The sequence below is a fragment of the Acomys minous genome (genome assembly GCF_964271855.1).
Source record: "Acomys minous genome assembly, chromosome: 11".
NCBI lineage: Eukaryota > Metazoa > Chordata > Mammalia > Rodentia > Muridae > Acomys > Acomys minous.
This window is the reverse complement of record NC_140492.1, coordinates 97806017-97829380: the sequence shown is the minus strand read 5'-3', so window position 1 is coordinate 97829380 and position 23364 is coordinate 97806017. Positions and strand designations below refer to the sequence as shown.

The following is a 23364-nucleotide window of genomic DNA, read 5'->3' as shown; positions in this document are numbered from 1 at the left end:
TTGTTATTGTATTTTTTATTAAAAAAACAAATTAAATAAAATAGCAATTCGTGGCATATATAAAAGTGTGTTTGAGTTCATAGTTCATGGTGGGGACGGTTCAGAAGGTGCAGCCGAGGATGTGGTTGGGGCAGTTTCTTTCTCTTCGTATCTAGGGGGCAGATCCAATGGCAGATGCCCAGTGTGTGAGCTCTCGGAGGATGCATCCCACCCAGAAATGGTGTAGATGAGTTGCCGTTCCCTCTCAGAGGCTGCGCCCTGGCTCTCAGGAGTTGGGGTCCTGCTGGAAAGAGAGAGCAAGATCGTGAAAACAATATCAGCCATCAAGCACTGGGCTTCACTGAGTGTCATGTTTCTCCTGTATCCTACTTTGTGGCTGCTGTTGTTGAGACGGTTTCTCTCTGTGCTGACCAGGCTGGCCTCGAACTCACAGACATCCGCCTGCCTCTGCCTCCCGAGTGCTGGGATTAAAAGTGTGCACCACCATCCTTGCTTATTCTGTTTTATAGATCTGCTTTCTTTCCTTACCCTTTACTTTTTCTAAGAAAGTGTGTGTGTGTGTGTGTGTGTGTGTGTGATATGTGCCATGATGCATGTGTGGAGGTCAAAGGACAACTTTCAATAGTTGGTTCTCCTCTTACACCATTTGGGTCACCACGATTGAACTCAGGTAGTTGGCTTGGCAGCAAACGCTTTCACCCAATAAGCCATCTTGCAAGCCCTATAACCTTTATCTTTCTTAGAACTGGCTATAACCTTAGGGCATCCTGGTTCCTGATGTCATTGCCTTTGTCAGGGACAAGGGTCTATGCCTAAAGATGGACACATCACTTAGAGACAGCTGGTGTGCCAGCACCCCGGCACCTACAGTCACCGCCTTCTGAAGGGAACAACGAGAAGGAATCTAAATATCTGCAATAGAATAATGAAAACACTAAGCCAAGAGCCTGCTGGGAGTCCCTGGAGAGGCTCCTGCGGCAGGCAGGGCACTGAAGTTTCAGTTCCACTCTGCTCCTCTCCCTGCGAGCAATCTTAGATTCACCCTCCGCGAGCCTCCGTTACCACTCTGATGGCGGCAGCACCTTCCACCTGGGGTGACCGTGGAAATCAGAAAGTAACGCAAGCGAAGCCAGACCCGGAGGCACCAAAATCACCACAGCAGCCACAGCAAGGACTGATCTGAAGACCCTAGATGTTGGTTTTAGGTTTAGGGGAAGTTTAATCATTTGCCTCCCGGGTCCCAGCTCTATGCGGCACTCATGAGCTTGATCTGTCCTCTGCCCATATCCTTCCCCCTCTCATTGGAGAACCCCTCCCCTGCTTCCATAGCAACCAGGGACAACCTCATGCTCTTTAGTACGTTGATGAAGGGCACGTGTCCTCTGGCCCCTTCACCAGGCTGCACGCCTAATCTATTTGAATGTTGAGGTTCTCTTAGCTCCCCAGGGAAACTTTTAGTGATGGCAGCCATGGGTGCCAGGTCCCTAGGGCCTACTGTCTCCTCTGAAAAAATGGACACATTTCCCCATCTGGCAAGGTAGCCTATCTACCTTTGCCTAGGGATATTTTTGCCACAAACTTCCCTTCCCTCCCCACAATCTGGATCTCCTCACACCGTAAGCAGCTGGGGGCTACACATTGGCCGAAACTCCTGCCTGGATACCTTCTACCAATGGCTTAGCAGCTCCGCATCAGCACCGTCTCTCTCCTGGGACCCCAGCCCCGGAAGTCTACCTCAAAGGTCTGCTCTTATGGTCCCCCTCTACCAGCAGCTGTCCCAGACCCTCTCCTGCATTGCCAACCCCTCACTCACTCTGGAAGTCAGTGTCTCTCCCCCTCTTCCTCGGGAGAGCCTTCCTCTTACCCCCTCACACCATCTTGGGTTCTTGCTGCCTCAGGCCTGCCCCACAGACATCTCCTTGCTGCTTCTGATGTGGAGTAGGGCATGGACCGTCTACCTTCACTACTCAACGGTTCTTCAAATCGCTGAGGCCCAGAGGCAGCTGAACATAGCTTCCTTCATTAGACTCCTGAAATCCTTCTGAACATGTTGAAGGTCCCCTGGGGCTCTGACCCTTTCTGCCATTGGAAGCGGCGACGCTAACAGAGCAGAGGCCTCCAGCCTCACAGCATCAGATGGGTAGCTACAGGAGCAATTAAGATGCTTACAGGTTTCCTAGCAATCCTTCATCACTCAGCTTACCAGCTGCTAAGTGTGAGCAGTGAGGCCAGAACTCTGACATGCCACCAGACGCTTGCTGTTCTACTGTCTGTCGTTACCCCCAAGCCTTAAAGCTACACTGGCTTGGAATGACTACACACATGCCCCGGTGGGTGACGGTCAAGAGGAAGTCTTACCCATAGTTAAAAAGGCTGGAATAGGAAGGTGGGTTTTCAATCCGGTGCAAGCCATTAGCCCCAGGAGATTGAGTTCCTGCTGAAGATTCCGGGAAGTAAGGTGGTGGAGGAGGCGGGAATATTATCACCGAGTCACCTTGGGAATCACATAGCAACAAATTAGAAAACAAAAACAAAAAAACAAAGGCAACAAAAGTAATGACTTCTATTTTACCCCCTACGCCATAAAATGTCAAAACACCCCTGAGCGTCCTGGAATGTAAAAGTAGGGCTGTGTCACTTCCCTGTCAGATGGAACAGGCTCCGGAGAGAACTCCTGCCCAACGGGTGTTTCTGTATGGGATCATGGGAAGGTTCTGAAAGCTGAGGTGATAACAGTATTACACTATTTTGGCCATATTTAATAATATTACATTGCATTTTTGTTGCTGGTTTGGTTTGGTTTTCTTTTTTGTTGTTTTGATTTGTTGGTTGGTTTTGGGTTTTTTTTTTTTTTCCCAAGACAGGATCTCTCTGTAGCTGTCCTGAACTCGCTTTTGTAGACCAGGCTGGCCTCAAACTCACAGCACTCTGCCTGCCTCTGCCTCCCAAGTGCTGGGATTAAAGGCGTGCGCCACCACGCCCGGCTTGTTTTTGTTTTTCAAGACAGGGTTTCTCTGTGTAGCACTGGCTGTTCTAGAACTTACTCTGTAGACCAGGCTGACCTATAAACTCAGATTCCACCTGCCTCTGCCTCCCTGAGTGCTGGGATTAAAGGCTTGTGCCACCCACTCCAGCCCCTGCAGATTGTTTATTTTTTAAACAGTTAAAATAGGACTGGGGGTGATTGGGGTGGAGATGGCTCAGTCAGTAAGCCTCACAAGCAGAAGGATGTGAGTTCAAACCTATCCCTGCACCCAAGTAAGACACTGGGCAGACTGGAGTTTGCCTGTAATATTAGCTGCAGGGCAGTAGAAATGGGAGGAGCCATAGGGTTCCTCGCCTCGCCAAATCAGCAAACCTTCAGTTGCAGCTGGAATCCCCATCTCAAAAGGTGCACAGCGGCTGAGAAAAACACCTAACATCGACTTCTAGCCCCCATCTGCACACACATGTGCACATGTGCAGACAGACACACACACTCACAGAACATGAAAGGAAATGAAAATTAAAAATGGTCAAAATGGTAAATTTTTTGTTGCTTTGCTTTTTATTGGTTTTCCTTTCTTTCTTTTTTCTTTCTTTCTTCCTTCCTTTCTTCCTTCCCTCCTTTCCTTCCTTCCTCCTCCTCCTCCTTCTTCTTCTTTTCTCTCTCTCTCTCTCTCTCTCTCTCTCTCTCTCTCTCTCTCTCTCTCTTTCTCTCTGTCTCTCTCTCTGTCTCTGTCTCTCTGTCTCTGTCTCTCTCTCTCCCTCTTTTGACTTTTTGAGACAGGGTTTCTCTGTGTAGCCTTGGCTATCCTGGAACTCATTCTGTAGAACCAGGCTAGCCTCAAACTCACAAAAACCTGCCTGCCTCTGCCCAGCTGTTTTCTTTCTTTCTTTGAGGCAGGATCTCACCATGTACCCCTGGCTCACCTCAAGCTTGCTCTGTAGACCAGGCTGGTCTCAAACCCGGAGAGAGCCACCTACCTTTGCCTCTTGAGTGCTAGGATTAAGATACGTGGGATTTAAAACATGGGATTAAAAATACCATGTCTGGTATTTTTACTAATAAGTTTTGTGCTACATATAGTTTACCACATAAAAAGCTGGTCTACAATTCAGAGCCCTGAGTTCTCCTGCGGCAGTATGGGCTCAGTCTTTATCAAGCATGTCTGAAGTAAAGTATCTGTGAGAATTAATAACATGCTCTCTCAGCTTTCCACAGATGTCCTCTGCTGAGAGAGCTTTTATTGCTTTCTCGTGAGAGACTTAATTCACCAAGAGCCAGTTGCTGGATAAGGTGCAAAGTTGCTCAAATACAGTACTCTGGGCACATGGCAATATGCCACACTGTGCCTCACCTTCGCCCCAGCTACATGGGTGCCGCCAACCTAAGAGGGCGGGGGATGGCACCACCAGGTGACACTGCCAGGAAGTGAGAGAGCACTCTGCTTCTTTGTAGGAAGGACTCCAGTTCACACAAATGGCAGGACTTTTAGAGAACATTTGCCAGGAACCAAGCCCTCGTGGCCCCGAGCAAACTCGGAATTCCCTGGCCTCAGCTCCCACAGCTGTCAGCTGCAGCTGAACAGCACCTGTGTTGGAGGACAAAAAGGACAGGATGTGGCCACTTGTGTCCAGTGTTGCACACCACCTCACACAGGGAGAGCTGGTAAGCCTCTAACACCTGGCGAGGGCACCTTCATCTCTATCACCAGCTAAGGGCGATTATTTACCTGGTGAAAAAACACTTCTAACTGGCGCTTTCTCTGTCCCCCTGGCCTCAGCCGTCCCCCACAGGTCACACAGATGCCCAGAGAATGGACGAGACCATGAAGTCTTCCTCTGTGAGGGGACGGTATGTGGTCCCTGACCTATTTCTCGCTGACTGAAACACTGGAAAGGCTCTCTTAGATTCATCTACTTTTTACAGGGTGTTGACGGCTGGGCTGTGGGGATGGCTCAGCAGGTTAAAGGAACAGGCACTGCTCTTTCAGAGGCTCCCAGTTTGGTTCTGAGCACCACCATCAGGCAGCTCACAACTGCTGTAACACCAGTTTTACGGAGCTCAGCACCCTCTTCTGACCTCCTCAGACACCTCTACCCATGTGTATATATCCCTAAACATACACACACACACACACACACACACACACACACACACACACTTACAATTAAAATAAATCTTATCTGGGAATAGAAGAAGCACGTGCCTTTAATCCCAGCACTTGGGGAGGCAGAGGCAAGCACATCTCTGTGAGTTCGAGGCCAGCCTGGTCTACAAAGAGAGTCTAGGGCAGCCAAGGCTACACAGAGAAACCTTGTCTCAAAAAAACCATAAATAAATAAATAAATACTTAAAAAAAAAAAAAGATCTTGGTAAGTCTAGGGACTAGAATTGAATGTTCACTTTAACTACATATTATAGTATAAAGAGCCTGTGACGCAAGCCCACAGGGCAGGCCATCTTGTAGCCTATTTCCACTGGAGACAGGCCTCTTGATTGATACACGCTCACATGTCCAAGATCTATCACTGAACATGTCCATAATGGGACAGTGTTGAACCCTGTGAACCCTCTCCCACAACCTCATGGAAAAAAGAGAGTGTGGGAGGCCATGGACTCACAGGTTTGATGGGCAGTGAAGTGGAAAAGTGAGTTTTGACATTTGCAACTCCAGTGGCGTGCTGGGGCAGGAGTACGTGTTTCAGGAGTGGCACCCCAGTTCTGCTCCCAGCTCACCCCAGATTCCAGCCGCCTGCTGATGGGACGTCCCCTTCTGTTAAACCCCAAGAGCACATCTCAAAATACCCCCACCCCAGCCCAGTGGAGGAGCACACATATCTGACACATCACGGCTAGCACACATGACACTGGGGCGTCTCCTCATATCTCCTAGACTGCCATCTGAGAACACCTGTGACTGGTGACATGTGACAATCCCTAACTGTGCTGGGGAAGGGCCCAGTGCACAAGCTAGAGTCTATGTGGTTACCCATCTGGCTAACTGCTCCTGCCTCTTACTCATCTGTAACCTTGGGCCTCTGTCTCTACACATGTCAAGTGGAGATGGCAGACCTGCCTTGATGGGTCACTTTAAGCGTGACTGAATCTCAGATAATAAGCTTGTTAACAAGGTCAGTAACACAGGCTTAGACCTTCTGTGAGTGCTAGCTAGTACTGATTCTTGTGTTGTCACTATGAACATTCATGTACAGGAATAAATGAGCCCAAGAGTTTCTCTAGTTTAGGAAGATGGTACACTCTACAAACCCATATGCTCTTCCCCCCAACCCCCAAGCCTGCTACCTCAGGAGGCCCAGTGAGTTCATTCCCTCCCTCCACAGCAGCGACCAGCAGATGTCGCAAACATGAGCCGCACATCTTGCCTATGGTCTCTTCTCTGTAACTCCCTGCTTTCAGCTCTGAGGCCTCAACGCCCAACCCATCATTGAGGATAGCCTGTGTCTGCAGGGGATAGCCAGTGAGGGGAACCCCAACAGTGCCCCTAAACTGAAAGTGTCCCATTCCAGCACAGGAAGAACTGGGGAAATGAATGGTAGGTGTTGCTTGGTTAGTCCCTTGGGTGACAGAAGGCTCCAAGGCTACTTCCTGGTTCTCTTTTTCTTCTTAAGTTGTTCTGTAGCCCAGTCAAGGTCATTACTGACTGCCTCAGAGCTTATGCTAAATAACACTGTTGCTGGGGATAGAATAATTCCCATAGGGCGTACCACAGGGATGGGTGTGTGTGTGTGTGTGTGTGTGTGTACTGTGTGAGTGAGTGAGTGTGTGTGTGTGTGTGTGTGTGTGTGTGTGTGTGTGTGTGTACTGGGTGAGTGAGTGTGTACTGTGTGAGTGAGAGTGTGTGTGTGTGTGTGTGTGTGTGTGTGTGTGTACTGTGTGAGTGAGTGTGTGTGTGTGTGTGTGAGTGAGTGTGTGTGTGTGTGTATGTGTGTGTGTGTACTGTGTGAGTGAGTAAGTGTGTGTGTGTGTGTGTGTGTGTGTGTGTGTGGTAGTGGTAGGGTATCTGTGTGCACATATGTATGAGACAGGAGTTGAGGAAAGGAATCTACACCAGACCTAGGGAAGCCTGGTTAAGCCTTGAAGCAACATCCACTGTGACTTGAGCAAGCACACAAATGTCAGACACTCACCTACAGTGATGTGGACAGGCTCCGCACTGTGGGTGTGTCCGCCTTCAATTTCAGAGGTGTCTCGGCTTGAACTCAAGTTGTTTTTCTTCTTGACGTGGGCCACCACAAAGAAACATAATCCCACAAGCACAATCAAGGGGCCCATGATCTGCAGTGAAAGGAAGCCGCAGATCTGGGGCTCTGTCTCTCCACTGTCTGTCTCATTCAGTGGCTCCTGTGCCCAGTCTGAGCCACATCCAGGCACCCAAATGCCCAGGATGCTGATAAGCATGCCACTGGTCAGAAACAAAAACCCAAAGATGAGGCACTGGGCAAACTGGCGGCTCTCTCCGCAGAAGAAGGATTGGTCAGGATCCTGGTGACCTCGCCGCTGCCCCTCCCGCAGATGCAGTCGTGCCCGGGATCGGGCCAGAATCACAGCCCCCAGCCCCATCACGGCACACGAAGGCCCGGCAATCTTTAGCACCATGCTGCAGTGTGAGAGGGGCTTATATTGGCATGCCTGGTACCCAAAGATGGAGAGCAGGATCCCCACACACAACAGGACTGCGCCGAAGACAAAGAGGAAGAAAATGAGCTTGCTGACATGCCTGTCCCTCTGGCCCGCATCTGGCTCTGCCGTTCCTACAGAAGACATGGCCAGAAAAGAAAAAGCTTCCTTGATGTTCCCCGACCCGGAGGGAAAAGGCCTTTCCTTCTCTCCAGCAGTTTCAGACTCTACGAGGGAAAATAAATGTAAAATTACAGTGGGTACAGGTAGCTCTGACCAGCTGTGATCTCTTGCTGGCCGTTGCAGAAATCACAGAAGGGTGAGCTGTCAGGAGGTGGAACTTCACGCCACTGGTCCTACTGCGTAGAACAATGACTTGGCCTGTGAGTCAGGAGAACTGGCATTCAAAGACTCCCAAATGTGTAATTTCATGAATAAATAAAAATAAAAGAGGAAATTCAATTAGCATGCTTCTGAGATAAGGAAAATCTTTTCTAAAATAAATAAAATGAGTGGGTGTGGCCTTTCCTGTCCTGAATCTTACAAACTCATTTCTCCAGAATTAAAAAAAAAAAAGATGGCAGATAAGGGAAGAGAGCAGTGATCATTTCTGGCATGTAGCTGCCCCGTATCGTGTCAGAACTGCTCTGAGCCTTTTGGTGTGGTTTTGTCCGATAACTAACCTTCTACTTTCTGCTTAAGACTCCATCAACTTTTCATTTCTCACTGAACCCTGTGGCTACGTTCGCACACAATCCAGGGTCAGCAGTTTCTTTTTTTTTTTTTTTTTTTTTGGTTTTTCGAGACAGGGTCTCTTTGTAGCCTTGGCTGTCCTGACTCACTTTGTAGACCAGGCTGGCCTCGAACTCACAGCGATCCGCCTGCCTCTGCCTCCCGAGTGCTGGGATTAAAGGCGTGCACCACCACGCCCGGCTCAGGGTCAGCAGTTTCAACAGAATGAAAAGGCGGTGGAGAGACAGTGTGGGCTTGTAGACTGTCAAGGTAATTCTGTCAAAATGGAGTTCTCAAGAAGCAAACCCTGGGACTGCCTGGGCACCCTGCCCCCACTGGCAGCTTAGTTTCGGGGACCCTGGTGTGACCTGGGAGAATCTGGCACAACAGGTAAAGTCTAGCACCAAGGTAGACAGTGCCCTCGTGTAGGGGGACAGGCCAAGGCAGGTGGCTATCACGGTGCCATCCACTTCCGCAGAGGCTTCGGCACAGTGAAAAGCAAGCAGCTACAAAGCATAGAAGGCTAACAGAAGTGAGACCTAGTGGAAAAGCACCTTTCCTCCAAACCACACAAGGTCAGTTCTTCAAGAGTGTTTTATACTGGCTTGACATGGTGGCACACGCCTTTAAGGAGAGACAGAGGTAGGCAGATCTCTGAGGTCAAGGACAGCCTGGTCTACAGAGTGAGTTCTAGGACAGCCAGGGCTGCATAATAGAGAGGCCCTGCCTCAAAACAAAACAGAGTGTTATATACTAACTTCGCCAACAGTAGTTAAAGTGGGTGCTGGTTCACACAACACTGATTTTTTTTTTTCCGAGACAGGGTTTCTCTGTGTAGGTCTGGCTATCCTGGACTAGCTTTGTGGACCAGGCTGGCCTTGAACTCACAGAGATCGGCCTGCCTCTGCCTCCCAAGTGCTAGGATTAAAGGCGTGCACCACCACGCACAGCCAACACTGATCTTTAAACCAGTGATCTTATCTCTCGCCAGTGAATCGGGGTAAGAGCCCCGCTATACCATCACGAGCACTACCCAAAGTCAGGAAGGACATTCAAACAGAGAACGCTTTAAAACATCCTTTGCCACTCACATTCATGATTACATGAAGGAGTCCAGAGCTCCAAGTCCAAGATCATCTTGACAAACTAAAATCATGTGTTAGGAAACTGAGTTTGGGTTAAGAACACAGACAGTTGACGCTGCCACCCTAGGAAGTGCTTTTCCCAAGGAAAAGTGCAACAGAACCAGAAGGAAGCAGAGAAAAGGAGGAAACAAAAGAGCGAAGTAAGATTTTTCTCTCACTTAGAAAAGCCACATCCATGAAGACGCTTAAGGTGGAAGACTTAAAGCATCCCGTTAACTTAAAAAACACATCTTCCCATGAATCACACAAGCTCCCTGTTGCTTTCCCAGATAAGGACCGCCTGAGTTCTGTTAGGAACTCACTGTGTTCTTGGTCTCGCCAGCTTTGCGGCCAGTTGTGGGCTTCAGCTTTCTTAGGCCATATTCCCAAACACCAACAATACAAATAGAAGAAGCGCCAAACTTGATTTGTAGTTTCTTTCCCCCAGGACACCTAGCACATGTCGGCTACCCCGCTCCCCGCCCAACCCACCGCCCCCCCCCCCCCCGCCTCCCGCCCGCACCAGGTGCGCTCAAAAAAACCGATCACCCAGGGACATCCAAATAGATGGAAAATTACAAAAGAAATTGAACCTTTTCTACTTTAAACCCGGTTTCCTCACAAAACCAAATGCGCCCCCTAAACACTCCTTTGGCTTTTCCAACAGCTAGACACAAATCAACAGCATCTCTCAGCTTCCAAAGCTCCAAAGCTCAAGAGAGTTGGCAAAGGCAGACCAGGAGAGGGGAACGTTTGCAGGTAGTCGAGAGCCGCTGCGGTTCCCGGGGCGCCGCTTACCTGAGCTGATCCCGGGACTCTCCGCCGCCCTCCTGGCTCCACGCACACCCTCTGCGCGTCCGGGCGCGGAGGGCGGGCCGCCTCCGTGTGCAGAGGACCAGGCGGTGCCCGGCTCGCGGGCTCGGCAGCCAGGCGGGGCAGGGCAGGGCTGACTGGCCGGAGCTGGCCGCCGCCGGGTGCTGCCCTCCTGGGGCCCGGGCGCGCCTCTCCGGAGCGCAGAACTAAGGGGCAGCTTCGGGGCCCTGGTACAGTAGGACTTGGCGATGCACGCGAGGGACTGGCTGGCCGTGGAGGCAGACGAGCACGTTCCACCAAGCTGGGGGCACCAGCGAGTTGAGATTGTCCTACTGGTGCTTGCGGCGGAAGCGATAAGGAGACGGGCAGCTGAGAGAGGAGTTGGTCCCTTTGCAGCTTAGGGCTGCAGGATATCTGAGCCCGGGGCAGAACAACAGGGAAAGTTAAGTGCCCCAGCCCGCGCGACTGAGCGGAGATTCACCGTCGTCTGCCTCCACTGCCAGTCAGAGGGCAGGTGGCCTTTCTACTGCTCTGAGACCTTGACAGGGTCACAGGAGCTACAGCCTAGCAGAGAACTTTCTATAGCGATACCGGGGACCTTGTTTTCTAGCCTTCTACCTGAGGGTCTAGCTCCTATACTGAAGCGAACCCCCAAAAACCCATGTCCCTTCCTGGTCATTTATGTACGCGCAGCCTTCCTTTGCCATAAAACGCCCTTCCTGCTGTTTCGGGGATTAAACTGTTAACTTTCCCTGCCCTTGACCGGAGTTTCTGATGGGCTTGCTAATCCTGGTGCTATTTGCAACCTGCCCCCGTGACACTTGACGAGTATCCAACTGTGCTGGCTTCCACACCAGAAGTCAGGCCACTGTGAGAGGTGAGTCAAGTGTGCTCCCAGCCCAAACACAGAGGCACCCAGAGTTCTGGGGACTTCCCCCGCCCTTACCTTTTCTCCCTAGCTTCCTGTCTTCTTGAAAGCCAATCTATTCTTGTTAGCTTCCTGATGGGTGAGCTAGGCTCTGTAAGATGAGGTGGGGGTGGAGGAATGGGATGGAGAGTTACCTGAGCTTTGGGGCGGGTGGAGTGGGGAGAGTTGAGATGGGGGCTCGCCAGGGAGGCACACAGCCATGGGAGTGGGGGAGGGGGAGGGGGGGACAAGGCTCTAACAAGGTACTTAGCCAATGGCTAACACCATCGTTCAGCACCCCCCCAGCTGGCTCTGGAGTTCCTCCTGCCTTCTTCACCTGCAGCCCCTGCTTCCCTACTGTGTGTCTCCAGCTCCCTGGGAAAATCGGGGTCCTAAGTGGATGGGGACCTAGCCAACCAATTGATTCAACAAAGGAACTGAAGCCAGGAGGTGAAGTGACCGCTTGCTTGTGTGCTGAAAGCTACTGTTATGCCCTCAGGTTCACCTGTCACCCAGAGAACGTGCACGTATGCCGTGGGCTTGGAAAGGAAAAATGCTTTTATTGCATGGTCTTGTGAGGCCGGGGAGGGACTTGTACAGGTCAATAAAGGGACTATCCCAAGGATATTGCAGTCATCCATGCCTTGGGTGGGGATATATCTTGGTCAAAGTGTCAAGATATACCAGTCAACCTCTGGAAGGGCACCAAGGTATGCCCTGTTAGTTAATGGGCAGAGGACTAGCCACTGCTATTGCATAACAGTGGAGAGCCCTGGGCTTTCTAAGAACTCAGGCCCTCACAGCATTAGCCTCCTCTGACCCAGGCCTGCCAACAGCTCTTCACCCTAAAAGATGGTTCCGTACCCATTGCCCACGCACTCTTCCCTTCTCGCTTATTTGAAAGTCAATCACTGGCTGAGTCCTGTATGAGCCCACGAGGGGCCTGTTGATACAGCTGCCCTCTGGTGCCACATGACTGCGGGCTCGCCACCCATGACAGCCTTGAATGTCCTGGCACCAAGGACGATCAGATTAGCCTCCCCCTTGGGATCTCCACTGTTTGTGTCTTTTGGGGCCCAATTGACTGGATCAAAGCCTTGGAAACTGATCATCTGTCACGTATGACTTCGAGGTGCCTGTCCTTAGGTCAGGCTTGGTCTTGGGGGGAGATGCTGCCTGAGCCAAGGCTGGTATCCCTCCCCAGCCCTCAGGCGGTGTGAGCGAAGATACACCCAGGCAGAACCCTTAGGAAGACAGCAGCAAAGCAAGATTTTAAAGCAGGATGCAGCCAGGCACAACGGAGAAGGTGGCCTACCATCCTAGCACTGTGGAAGCTGAGGCTCCTGAGGTCAAGGATAGCCTGGGCTACATAACAAGTTCCAGGTTAACCTGGTCTATGTAGGGAGGCTCTATCTCGGAAACAAAACAATACAAAACAAAACACGGATAGATCCCCAGATCCATCCAGCCCCTGAACACAGGAGGCTAAAGTGGGGGGGGGGGCGGAGGGAGGGGGGGGAGCAGTCATTCATTCAGCCAGCAAATATTTACTGAGCGCTTAGAGAATTCAATGGGGAGACAATGATTTAGAAAGCTAGGAAGAACAACACATGCGGGGTGGGGGGGAGGGGGGAACTGAGGGTGCTGTTCTTAACGGTGTGAGTGATGGAGGTGTCTTCACAGGTGGCAGCGCAGCACAGCCCTGATGGGAATGAGGAAGCTATGCACTGTCTATTATTATATAACAAACAGCCCCCAAACACAGATGCTGAAAACAATAGATTTACTGTCTCGGGCAGTTTCTGAGGGTCAGGAAGGAGGTCAGTTTCTAGGAGTGGCTTAGCTGGGTGGTTCTGGTTTGGGGTCTCTCCCAAGGCAAGGCTGCAGTCACGCTGTGGGCCAGAGTGGCAGGTCTGTGTAGGTGTGCCTGGGGCTGGAGCAGTAGCTTCAGGGTGGCTCTCATTGCTGCTGCCAAGAGCCGTCTTAGGGATGGGGCAGCTGGCTTTCCCTGTGGGAGCCATCTCAAAGGGAGCTAAAGGAGAGGGAAGCGCAGGGCCTTCGGGAAGGCAGCCTTTAAGACTCCACCTCAGGATCTCTGCTTCATTCAGTTCTCCGGATTGAGCCATTAAATCAATGGGAGAGTTAGGTTGCGCATGCAAGAATCTGTGGGCAGGTTTTTAAATACCTGGAGAAGAAGGAGAGAAGACTGTAGGCGGACTGGAAAACTGGCTTAGCTCTTCCTAAGGACCCAAGTGGAGTTCAGTTCCCTAGTACTCACAGTGGACAGCTCAACTACCTGTAACTCCAGGTCCTGGGAATCTGACACTCTCTTCTGGCCTCTGTACGCACCAGACACAGCTAGACACACACACACACACACACACATGCACGCACGCACGCATGCACAAGCATGCACACAGACATGGTCACATAAAATAAAAATAAGCCTTAAAAACAGCACAGAGTGTCGGGCAATGTCAGCACATGCCTTTAATCCCAGCACTCGGGAGGCAGAGGCGGGCGGATCTCTGTGAGTTTGAGGCCAGCCTGGTCTACAAAGTGAGTCCAGGAACAGCCAGGGCTACACAGTGAAACTCTGTCTGGAAAAACAAAACAAAACAAAACACAGCACATGCACCAACACTCTGAGATGGGTGTTTGCAGGTTCTGAGTAGAGCAGGAGGCAAGGGGCAAACATCCCTGGAGAGCAAATTCCTACAAATCAGGCGCAGTCGGGTCTCAAGGAACACCAGGAGCAGAGGAGTGAAAGCGGCTGTCATCCTAGGGGGCCTTGAAGATCACTGTGGGCTTTTGCGCTTAATATATGGTGTGATTTTGTTTTATTTGTTTGTTTATTTTTAGTTGGGCTCTCATGAGGAGCAGGTCTGGAGTCTATAGTCTATAGTCTATAGGCTTGAGCCACCCTCTCTTAGTCTTCTAAGAAGCTAGGGTTGCCGATTCATTAATTCAGTTACTTGATATTTTATTTCTTTTGCAATGCTAGATACCAATCTCAGGGTCTTGCTTATAGTCGGCAGGTTCTCTAAAACAGGCAAGTCCTAGCAACCAAACCACATCCTCAATGCTTGTTTGTTTCTTTAACTTTTTTTGAGATTTAAAAAATACATATATTTATTTTTATACTTTTAAAATTGTGCGCACTCTCGTGTGTGTGTGTGTGTGTGTGTGTGTGTGTGTGTGTGTGTGTGTGTTTGTGCATGCACTTGTATGGCTATGTGCACATGTGAGTGCAGTGCCCACAGTGGCCTGACGTGTTGGAGTCACCAGTTACAGGTGGTTGTGAGCCACCCTACCTGGGTACTGGGAATGGTGTTTCAACACTGGCCCCAAGACGCCCAGATTTTTCTCTGAAGCTGCCTTGCCCGATCCAACCACTATGGTGGCGGTTTTTTCTCTTCTTTTCTTTCTTTCTTTTTTTTTTTTTTTTTTTCTCCACAACCCAGGAGTCAGAAACATGGGTAGAGGTTGACTGACCAGCAAGTTAGACTTTCAGGTTCAGGCTGAGTACCTCAGCTGACCCACACACAAAGGCGAGCCTTGCAGTCATTTTATAGCCTGGATGGTGCCCTTGATCTCACGTGGCTGATAACAGCTCCACCTGAGTGCCTGGTAGCCGCTCCAGGAGCGTGGAATGCATGCGTTTGTTTCAGGAAGAGAGAGTTCTGCCTGGAGGACAACATCTGTGCACTTTGTCAGGGGAGAGGCACCCTCAACATACACGTAGTGGCCGCAGCTTCCTCTCTGAGGGTTGGAAGAAAACGATGTGTTGAAAAAGTCTGAAGGAAAAAAATGGTGGCTTCCTGGTATCTTGTGCCACCCGTTTAGTTCTCTGCTGCCTACTGGACCCCAGAGAAAGAATGATTTCCTCTCAGTGTATATAAAGAAGGATTAGATAGGCTGAACTCTCATATTGTCTTTGCTACTTTACTAATTGCATAGCCTTGGGCAAGTAACAGGTTTTCCATGCCTCTCACTCCTCCGCCATCTTAGGGGGAATAACAAGACCTACCAGAAAGGTTAAGTGTATGGCAGGTGGAAGACGCCAACAAACGCATTTCTTTTTAACCTCTGTGGTTCCTCAGGAGAGGTGAGGAAACCCCCACCCACCCACCCCACTCTACGATCAGATGACATCACGGTGATTTTTTTTTTCCCCCAGAGCTGAGGACTGAACCCAGGGCCTTGCGCTTGCTAGGCAAACGCTCTACCACTGAGCTAAATCCCTAACCCCATCATCAGGTGATTCTAATGGCCACGTAGCAGTGGTTTGAGCTGACTCCTACAGAAGCCCTCCCTTGTCCCTTATGGGGTCGAGAAGTGAGCCTCAGATGGTTGCAGGCACCAGCATGTCTGCCCAGTCACCCCATGTGTCCTGTGTTTCAGCCTTCTTGTATCCACACTTACAGTGCTTGTGAAAGTTACCCAGTGGTTGCTGGTTTCCCCAGAGGGACACATGACCTTCCAAAGGCGCTCCGACAGCCAGTCCCTGGCCAAGGCTCGGATTCTGCCTGTCCCAGTTCCCGCGGATCCTTCCCTGTCTCCAGAGTCTCTGGCTAGCCTCTCCACTTCCTGGTGGCTACTGCTGACTCCCAGATGGCGCCAAACCAGTTTACTGTGCTCTGACACTACAGCCCAATGAAGCAAAACCAGGAAATGGATGGTGAAGGAAAGGAAGGAAAGGAAAGTCTTACCCTGGCTCCCATCCCCTTTAGAGAGACTGCGGACAAAGTGCTGGGCAGATGTTACCTGATGTCACCCATCTAGGTAACTTACCTATTTTAGAATCAGCCAGGGAAGCATGGCCTGGCCCAGAGATGCAAGTGGGACTCCCTGACTGTCCCAAAGTGCTGCATGACAAAGGCCAGAGGTCTGGTAGGTAAAGGCTCTTCCCAGGTGTGGCTGATCACCTCAATGACATTGGAAACCCGCAACTTCTCCCACAGTGACTTTTGGCCTAAAAAAAATTTTTTTTCCTTAAGTAATAAGAGTCTAACACCTGAGAGCTGGGAGGGTTTGGTAAATAAAAAAGAGAGCTTGGCAGAAAGCCAGCCCCAACCCCGGTGCCCCACATTTGAACAAAAGGCTTTTTGTAGAAGCCACAGACCTCAGGTAGAGGTAGGGCTGGAGACCGCATCGTTTCAGAAAGAAGGGAAAGAGAGCCACTGGTTAGAGTTGTTTCTTAACCTCACTCCTAAGTTTGCAGGAAGAGTGCGCAGAAAAGGACCAGCCATCCTGTGTGCTGGGTGTGATCCTGGAGAAATCATTAACCTGAACTGTCATGGGAGCTCACCTGAAAGCAGCCGCGGCTATTGTCAGTTTCGAGTCAGCCAAGGACAAACTAACAGACTCCCATTCATCCTGTAGAATTCCAGCTGGGTGTTCTTTCGAGGCCTCCCCTTGACCTGCTAATCTAGATGAGCCCCTGTGTGTGTTTACAGAACATCTGTTTTTGCACTCCGGGCCCTTATCAGAGCTATGGTCATTTATTACCTCGTTCAGAGCTACCCGCACCAACCCGTGGGGTCACCTCCTGCCCTCCCAGTCACCATCACCACTGGTGCTCTGGGGCTCCTGTCCTTCTTGGTGTTTAGCATCTGCTGGTCTCTGTTGTTCCAAATCTCACCTTTAAAATCCTGCTCCTGCACTCGGGAGGCAGAGGCAGTTGGATCGCTGTGAGTTTGTAGCCAGGCTGGTCTACAGAGTGAGTCCAGGACAGCCAAGGCTACACAGAGAAACCCTGTCTCAAAAACCAAAACCAAAACCAAAACCAAAACCAAATCCTGCTCCTTTTTAGCCTCTATGTGGTGGCCCCCAGCAGGAACCCAAGCATTGTCACCTGAGTTCTTCCTCCTCCTCCATATGCCTCAGCTGCTACCATCTACCTGCTCAGCCAGGACCAGTGATGCTGAAACAGCCTCTCCAGCCAAACAGAGGTTGCAGTATCTACCTGCCCCGCCCCGCTCCTGCCCCCCCCACCCCCACCCCGCCTGTCAGATCCAGCTGTTCCTGCTGCCTCCGCTGCCCTTCGTTCACGTTCACTGTTACATTGCTTCTCCTTCATAACCTGTTCTGTGACCCATCAGCTCAAGCTCTTTCCTCGTGGGTAGTGTCGGCTCTGTGACCTACCAGTTTCGGGAACAGTCTGATACTCTCATTTTTGGTCTGTGTCTCCTGGTTCCCATCTATCTGTTTAGTCATTGCTTGCTGTGTTGGTTAGCTTCCTGATGCTATGATTTTAAAACAAAAAACAAAAAACAAAAAACCTGAAATAGACAAAACAGCAAAGATTGGTTTGGGGCTGGGCATGGTGGTGCACGCCTTTAATCTCAGCACTCAGGAGGCAGAGGCAGGTAGATCGCTGTGAGTTTGAGGACAGCCTGGTCTACAAAGTGAGTCCAGGACAGTCAAGGCTACACAGAGAAACCCTGTCTTGAAAAACCAAAAAAAAAAAACAAAAACAAAAACAAAAACAAAAAACAAAAAAAAAAAAAGAAAGAAAGAAAGAAAGAAAGAAAGAAAAATTGATTCATTTGGGCTCAACAGTGCATCCCTGATCACTTTGACCCTGTCTCTTTGGCCTGAGCCTGAGGCAAAGCTGAATATCTCTGTGGGAAGTGCAGTGTGGAGCAAAGTTGCTCCCCTCATAGCAGCCAAGAAGTAAAGCAAAGAAAGGAAAAAGGAGGGGCCATGGCCTCAGTATTGCTTTGAAGGACACATCTCTAGGACCTTACTTCCTTCTTTTGGGCACCACCTCCTAAGAGTTGTACCACTTTCTAATAAGCTTGGCTGGCCACCAAGCTTTAGGGTATGGTCTTTGGAGGGCATTTAAGATCCAAACCTGGGGCTTGAAAGATGGCTCAGAGGTTAAGAGCACTGACTGCTCTTCCAGAGGTCCTGAGTTCAATTCCCAGCAACCACATGGTGGCTCACAACCACCTATAATGTGATCTGTTGCCCTCTTCTGGTATGCAGGTGTATGTGCAGGCAGAGCACTGTATACATACTAATAAATCTTTTTTAAAAATCTTAAAAAAAAAAAAAAGTCTGGGCCAAACTGGGTGTGGTGGTGCATGCCTTTAATTCTGCCTCTAGGGAAAGAGGTAGGCGGATCACTTTGAGTTCGAGGCCAGCATGGTATACAAAGTGAATCCAGGACAGCCAAGGCTACACAGAGAAACCCTATCTCGAAAAAACAAAAAATAGTAAGATCCAAACCCTGATACCCAGGCCTCTGCCTCAGTAGCTGGGTTCTGCTGCCTCCAAAAAAAAAAAAGCAACTCAAAAGTCAACTGTGACCTGTGAGTCAGCATCTTCTCAGCTGAAGTGGAGTTTCAACCGTGTCTGGCCACACAACCCCCAGGTTACTCCTGGACTCCCAGAAAGTTGCAAAACCTACCAAGCCCTTTCCTGTGCCCAGATGACCCCGTGGCTCAGGCAGCAAGGCTCTTCAAGCCAGACAGCAAGCAGGTGAACCTTAGCCAAGCACACCTTAGCTGCCATGCCCTGGCCTGGGTCCCAGGTTTAACTCTTCAGTTTGCTATCACCTGCTTGGCTCCCGAGGTATAATGGCTGCCAAGTCAAGTTGGTGACTTCACACCTTAACCTCCTGTTGCGGAAGTGCTGGTTTTCCTGGCATGGTGGCCAGACAGACGTCAGCATGTCCACAGTCTTGTTTTTAATCTTCGGTCATGAGTTCTGCCTCAAGGGCATTTGATACTTTTTGCAGGTGGCCTAAGCGGGAACTGCCTCTCTCTATCCACAGGACACAAAGCGGGTTAGCAATCTTTTTGTGGAAGGGGCGGATAGTAAACGGTCCAGGTTCTGTAGGCATCTGAACATCTGGCTTCTGCCATAACTATCCCACTCTGCTGCCATAACTGGAGAGAAACCCCAGTCACAGTCAGCGTGTCAACAGACAAGCAAGGCCTTAGGCCTGTACAGCCTGTAGTCATGGGCACCGAAGCTGGAATTCCCCATCCCAGAATTTTTTTTTTTTATGTGCATAGTTGTCTTTGGCATCCCAGATTTGACCCTTGGGCTGGGGTTGGCTCACGCCTGCACTCATCTGTTAGACTTTAAAAGGGAAGGCGGAAGTGCCAGAGAGATGCAACAGTAGTTAAGAGCACTTGCTGTTCTTTCAGAGGACCTCAGTTCAGTTGCCAGTACCATAACGGGTGGCTTGCAACCATCTCCGAAGGAGCCAATGCCCTTTTCTGTTCCTCTGAGGGTATCTGCAAAACACACACACACACACACACACATTTAAAAGGGCAAGGGGTGGTTCCAAGAAGATGGTAGTATTAAAAAACGCCAAAGACCTACCTTCCACTTAGTCAGCAGCTACACTGATGTAACTTGTCCAACTCAACAGCTCAGAACTCAGAACTGTGAAGGCTCATAACTTCCAGCAAAAGAAGGCTTAGACGGTACGTTGCAGTTATTTGTTATCAATTCCAGGCTTTAGCAAAGCAGCACCCATTGCTTGCATAGATACATGCCAAGTATCTATGCTAGTCCCTAATGCAGTAAGTATTCACACACAGATTGGGGAAAGCACAGTGACCAAAAGGCCGCGGGACTCCAAAAAGTGTGCATCTGTGTCTGATCAAGGTGGAGCGACCTCTGTTGCTGCCTCACCCCCGATTTAAAGAGACAGTGCTCTTTCTCCCCTCTTCCATTCTTGTCCCTTCCCTATGGAGAACAGGACAGTAAAGACTAAGCCACGAAAAAGGGAATGCCTATGCAGGGAAAGTTAGAAATTGGTCATGCATGTCCAATAAAATTCCCAAGAAATCCTTAATCCTACAGCTCCTTAGCACAGAGACAGCAGCCTTGTACAATCAAAACAGTCACTAGGAAGAAACAGCCACGGGCCTCGGGGTGCAGCTCAGTGGGAGAGTGCTTGTCTACCATGCATGAGAACTTGGACTTGCTCCCTAGTAGAGAAAAACAAAAACAGAACAAAAATAGTAAAGAAAACCCAGCAAGGGCTGCAGAGATGGCTCAGAGGCTTAAGAGCACTGACTGCCGTTCCAGAGGTCCTGAGTTCAATTCCCAGCAATGGCATGGTGGTTCACAACCATTTAAAATGTGATCTGATGCCCTCTTCTGGCCTGCAGGGGTACAAGCAGACCGTATACATAATAATAAATAAATCGTAAAAAAAAAAAAAAGAAAAAGAAAGAAAGAAAGAAAGAAAGAAAGAAAGAAAGAAAGAAAGAAACCCAGCAAATCCCAGGACCAGCTTCTGTAACTGCCACGCCATGAGGTTCAATGTCCAGTTATCAACAACAAAGATCCCAGGGCGTACAAAGAGCAGAGTACAGGCAATTCAAAAGAAAACTAAAGTCAACAGAAACTGTCTCTGGAAAACACCTAAGTCAAAAACTCCTAGGTCAGTTGTTGTCAACCTGTGTGTCGTGACCCCTTTGGGGGTGTCACACAACCCTATCACAGGGGCCGCCTAAGACCATCGGAAAACACAGATATTTACATTATGATTTATAACAGCAGCAAAATTACAGCTAGGGAGTAGCAGCACGGCATGAGGAGCTGGAGTGGAGGCTGGCAGCACTGGGAAGGTTGAGAACCACTGTCCTGGATGCAGATGCTCACAGGCCTTCATCTTCAAGAAAGATGCAGAGAAAGTCCAGAGAAACAGTGTAAGAACAAGACAAGAAGACAAAAAGAAACCCGGGATAGGAAAAACGCAGTGACCAGAATCAGCGCTTCTCCAGAGGGATGCCGAGCCAGATTTGAGCAGGGAAATAAAGCCTGGTGAGCTGGAAAATAGGACGACGGGACATAGTCCTGAAAGGCGGGAGGGGGGAAGCACAGTTTACCATGCACATCATAGGAGCAGAGATAATAGGCGGGAAAGGTGATGCCTGAAACACTGTCAATTTGATGAATAAAGACTTTCAAGCTTGGCAAACTTTTAAGTCAGAAGAATCCAAAAGATCCCATTGGGAGTCATTACAATCAAACTCTCTTCTCATTTTCTTTTGTCCACATAACGCTTTTATTGATTGGCTCTCTGGAAGTTTCATATCATGCGCCCCTATCACAATACCTTCTAAGTCTCTGCACGTCTGCCGACCCCCAGCCCCCTTCTGACCTCCCTCCACAAAAAGAAGTAAAAAATAAAAATAAAATAATAAAATAAATAAGACCCACTTCACTTTGTGTTCTCTATATACTCACTGGAGCATGGTCAAACTCTCAGTGGCCTGGCCCCCTTAAAAAGAACCGGGTCCTTCCTCTTCTGCATCCTCGCAGGAAACCATCAGTTATGGAGGAAGAGCTATACTGCCCTCATCCCCATCACACTTAAGAGTTCCAGTCAGCTGCTTCCTGTCTAGAAAGGGGTGGAGCCTTTCTAAGTCCCTCCCTCTCAACTGTGCATCTGCAGTCAGCAACATCCCAGCGAAAGTGGCCTCCTTACCCTCCACAGTCAGCAGATGTACAGATCACAGGCCTCAACACGGTTTCCGCCAACAGCAGAGACCCCGCTACAGCCACGGATGCAGACAAGTTCCTCGGAAGCTGCCCAGCAGAGGCCACCCACATCAACATGTCCCCTGGGGACAGCACGACCTACAGACATTGACGTGGGTTCAAGTTACAGCACAGACCCCGGACACTCACATGGCTCCAGGTGGTAACTCGGGCCACAGCCATCCACACAGGCACTGGCTGAAGAAGGTTCCTGGATCCAGACATGGCCCCTCGGCGGCAGCTCGCACCCAGACTTCACCATGGCCTGAAGCGGCAGCATAAGTCACTCGGATCAGTATGCCGCTGGCGGTGGCGGCGCAGGCCACGGACATCTGTGTGGCCCTCAGTGGTAACAAGTGCCACAGACACCATCCCGGTCTGTCACCGGCCTGGCTGGCTCACCCGGTGAGCTAGCAGGTGCTGGGCTTGGCTGTTCCACGAGCCTACCTCATGGCAGCTCAATTTCTTTTTCTAAGCGTGAGGATCCATATTACTATTTTTAAATATGTAGTTTTCATTCTGTAGGTGTGTGTTTACATGTCATCCATAGATTGCTCTCCTTTTTTTTTAAGATAGTGTCTTCCCCTGAAACTATAGCATACTGATTTTGCATATTATTAGGATATTACTGAAATACTGCTAAAAAATTAAATTACTAACTTTGCAGGTAAATGGATGGCGCTAGGGGGGAAAATCATCCTGAGTGAAAGATTTTTAACCCAGACCCCAAAAGACAAATATTTCTTCATATATGCAGATATTAGCTTTTATTTATTTATTTATTTATTTTATTTTTTTGGTTTTTCGAGACAGGGTCTCTCTGTGTAGCCTTGGCTGTCCTGGATTCACTTTGTAGACCAGGCTGGCCTCGAACTCACAGCGATCTGCCTGCCTCTGCCTCCCGAGTGCTGGGATTAAAGGCGTGCACCACCACGCCCGGCTGATATTAGCTTTTAAATCTTTGATATGCCTGCTACAATCCATGTAACCACAGTGGTTAGCTATCAAGCAGGGACTGGGTGGGGCACGGGGGAGGATCTCCCGAAGAAGGGAAAATAGAATACATAGTTATGAATAGATGGTGGGGGGAACTGGAGTGAATGGGGGGAGGGAAAACAGGTGGTAAGAGAGGGGACATGGGGGGACGACTAACAGCAAGGGCCATTTGAGGGGCCATATGGAACCCTATTACTATAGAAGCTATTAAAAATATGTACATACATGAACGAAATCTAAATGGAGTCACTTCATAATGGGAAATTAAAAATTAAAAAAAAAAAAGCAACCCAACTAGCTGTCTTACACCGCTGTCTTATTTAGGGTTTCTATGGCTGTGATGAAACACCATGACCAAAAAGCAAGTTGGAGAGGAAAGGGTTTCACATTGAAGTCTGTTATTGAAGGAGGTCAGGACAGGAACTCAAGGAGGGCAGGAACCTGGGGGCAGGAGCTGATGCAGAGGCCATGGGGGGCGGTGCTTACTGGCTTGCTCCCCGTGGCTTGTTCAGCCTGCTTCCTGATAGAACCCCGGACCACCCAGGTATGGTGCCACCGACAATGAGCTGGGCCCTTCCCCACCAATAACTAATTAAGGAAGTGCCTCCAAGATGGATCTTACGGAGGTGTTTTCTCAGTTGTGGTTTCCT

General features: G+C 49.7%; 1 protein-coding gene across 6 annotated transcripts; it reads right to left on the bottom strand.

The window, feature by feature from the left end:
* Positions 1–19766, bottom strand: TMEM171 (transmembrane protein 171). Of its 6 annotated transcripts, none has more exons than XM_084802691.1 (4): positions 19544–19766; positions 7135–7851; positions 2359–2494; positions 1–283 (listed from the first exon to the last, which is right to left on the bottom strand). In XM_084802691.1, the coding sequence occupies exons 2-4, from the start codon at positions 7769–7771 to the stop codon at positions 85–87; spliced, it is 972 nt and encodes a 323-aa protein (XP_084658817.1). In that variant the 5' UTR covers positions 7772–7851; positions 19544–19766; the 3' UTR covers positions 1–84. The 6 variants fall into 6 exon arrangements, with proteins under 6 accessions (XP_084658817.1, XP_084658815.1, XP_084658818.1 ...); XM_084802689.1 differs by lacking the exon at positions 19544–19766 and adding an exon at positions 11240–11284; XM_084802692.1 differs by lacking the exon at positions 19544–19766 and adding an exon at positions 10279–11160 and having other exon boundaries at positions 1–280.
* Between the last annotated feature and the right edge of the window lie 3598 nt (positions 19767–23364).

Excerpts from the sequence above, each read along its gene's own strand:
- TMEM171 (XM_084802691.1), bottom strand. The coding sequence starts at position 7,771 with ATGTCTTCTGTAGGAACGGCAGAGCCAGATGCGGGCCAGAGGGACAGG. Across the intron at positions 2,495-7,134 it reads GCCTGTCCACATCACTGTAG|GTGACTCGGTGATAATATTC; the intron begins GTGAGTGTCTGA and ends GTGATTCCCAAG. Across the intron at positions 284-2,358 it reads TCCAGCCTTTTTAACTATGG|CAGGACCCCAACTCCTGAGA; the intron begins GTAAGACTTCCT and ends CTCTCTTTCCAG.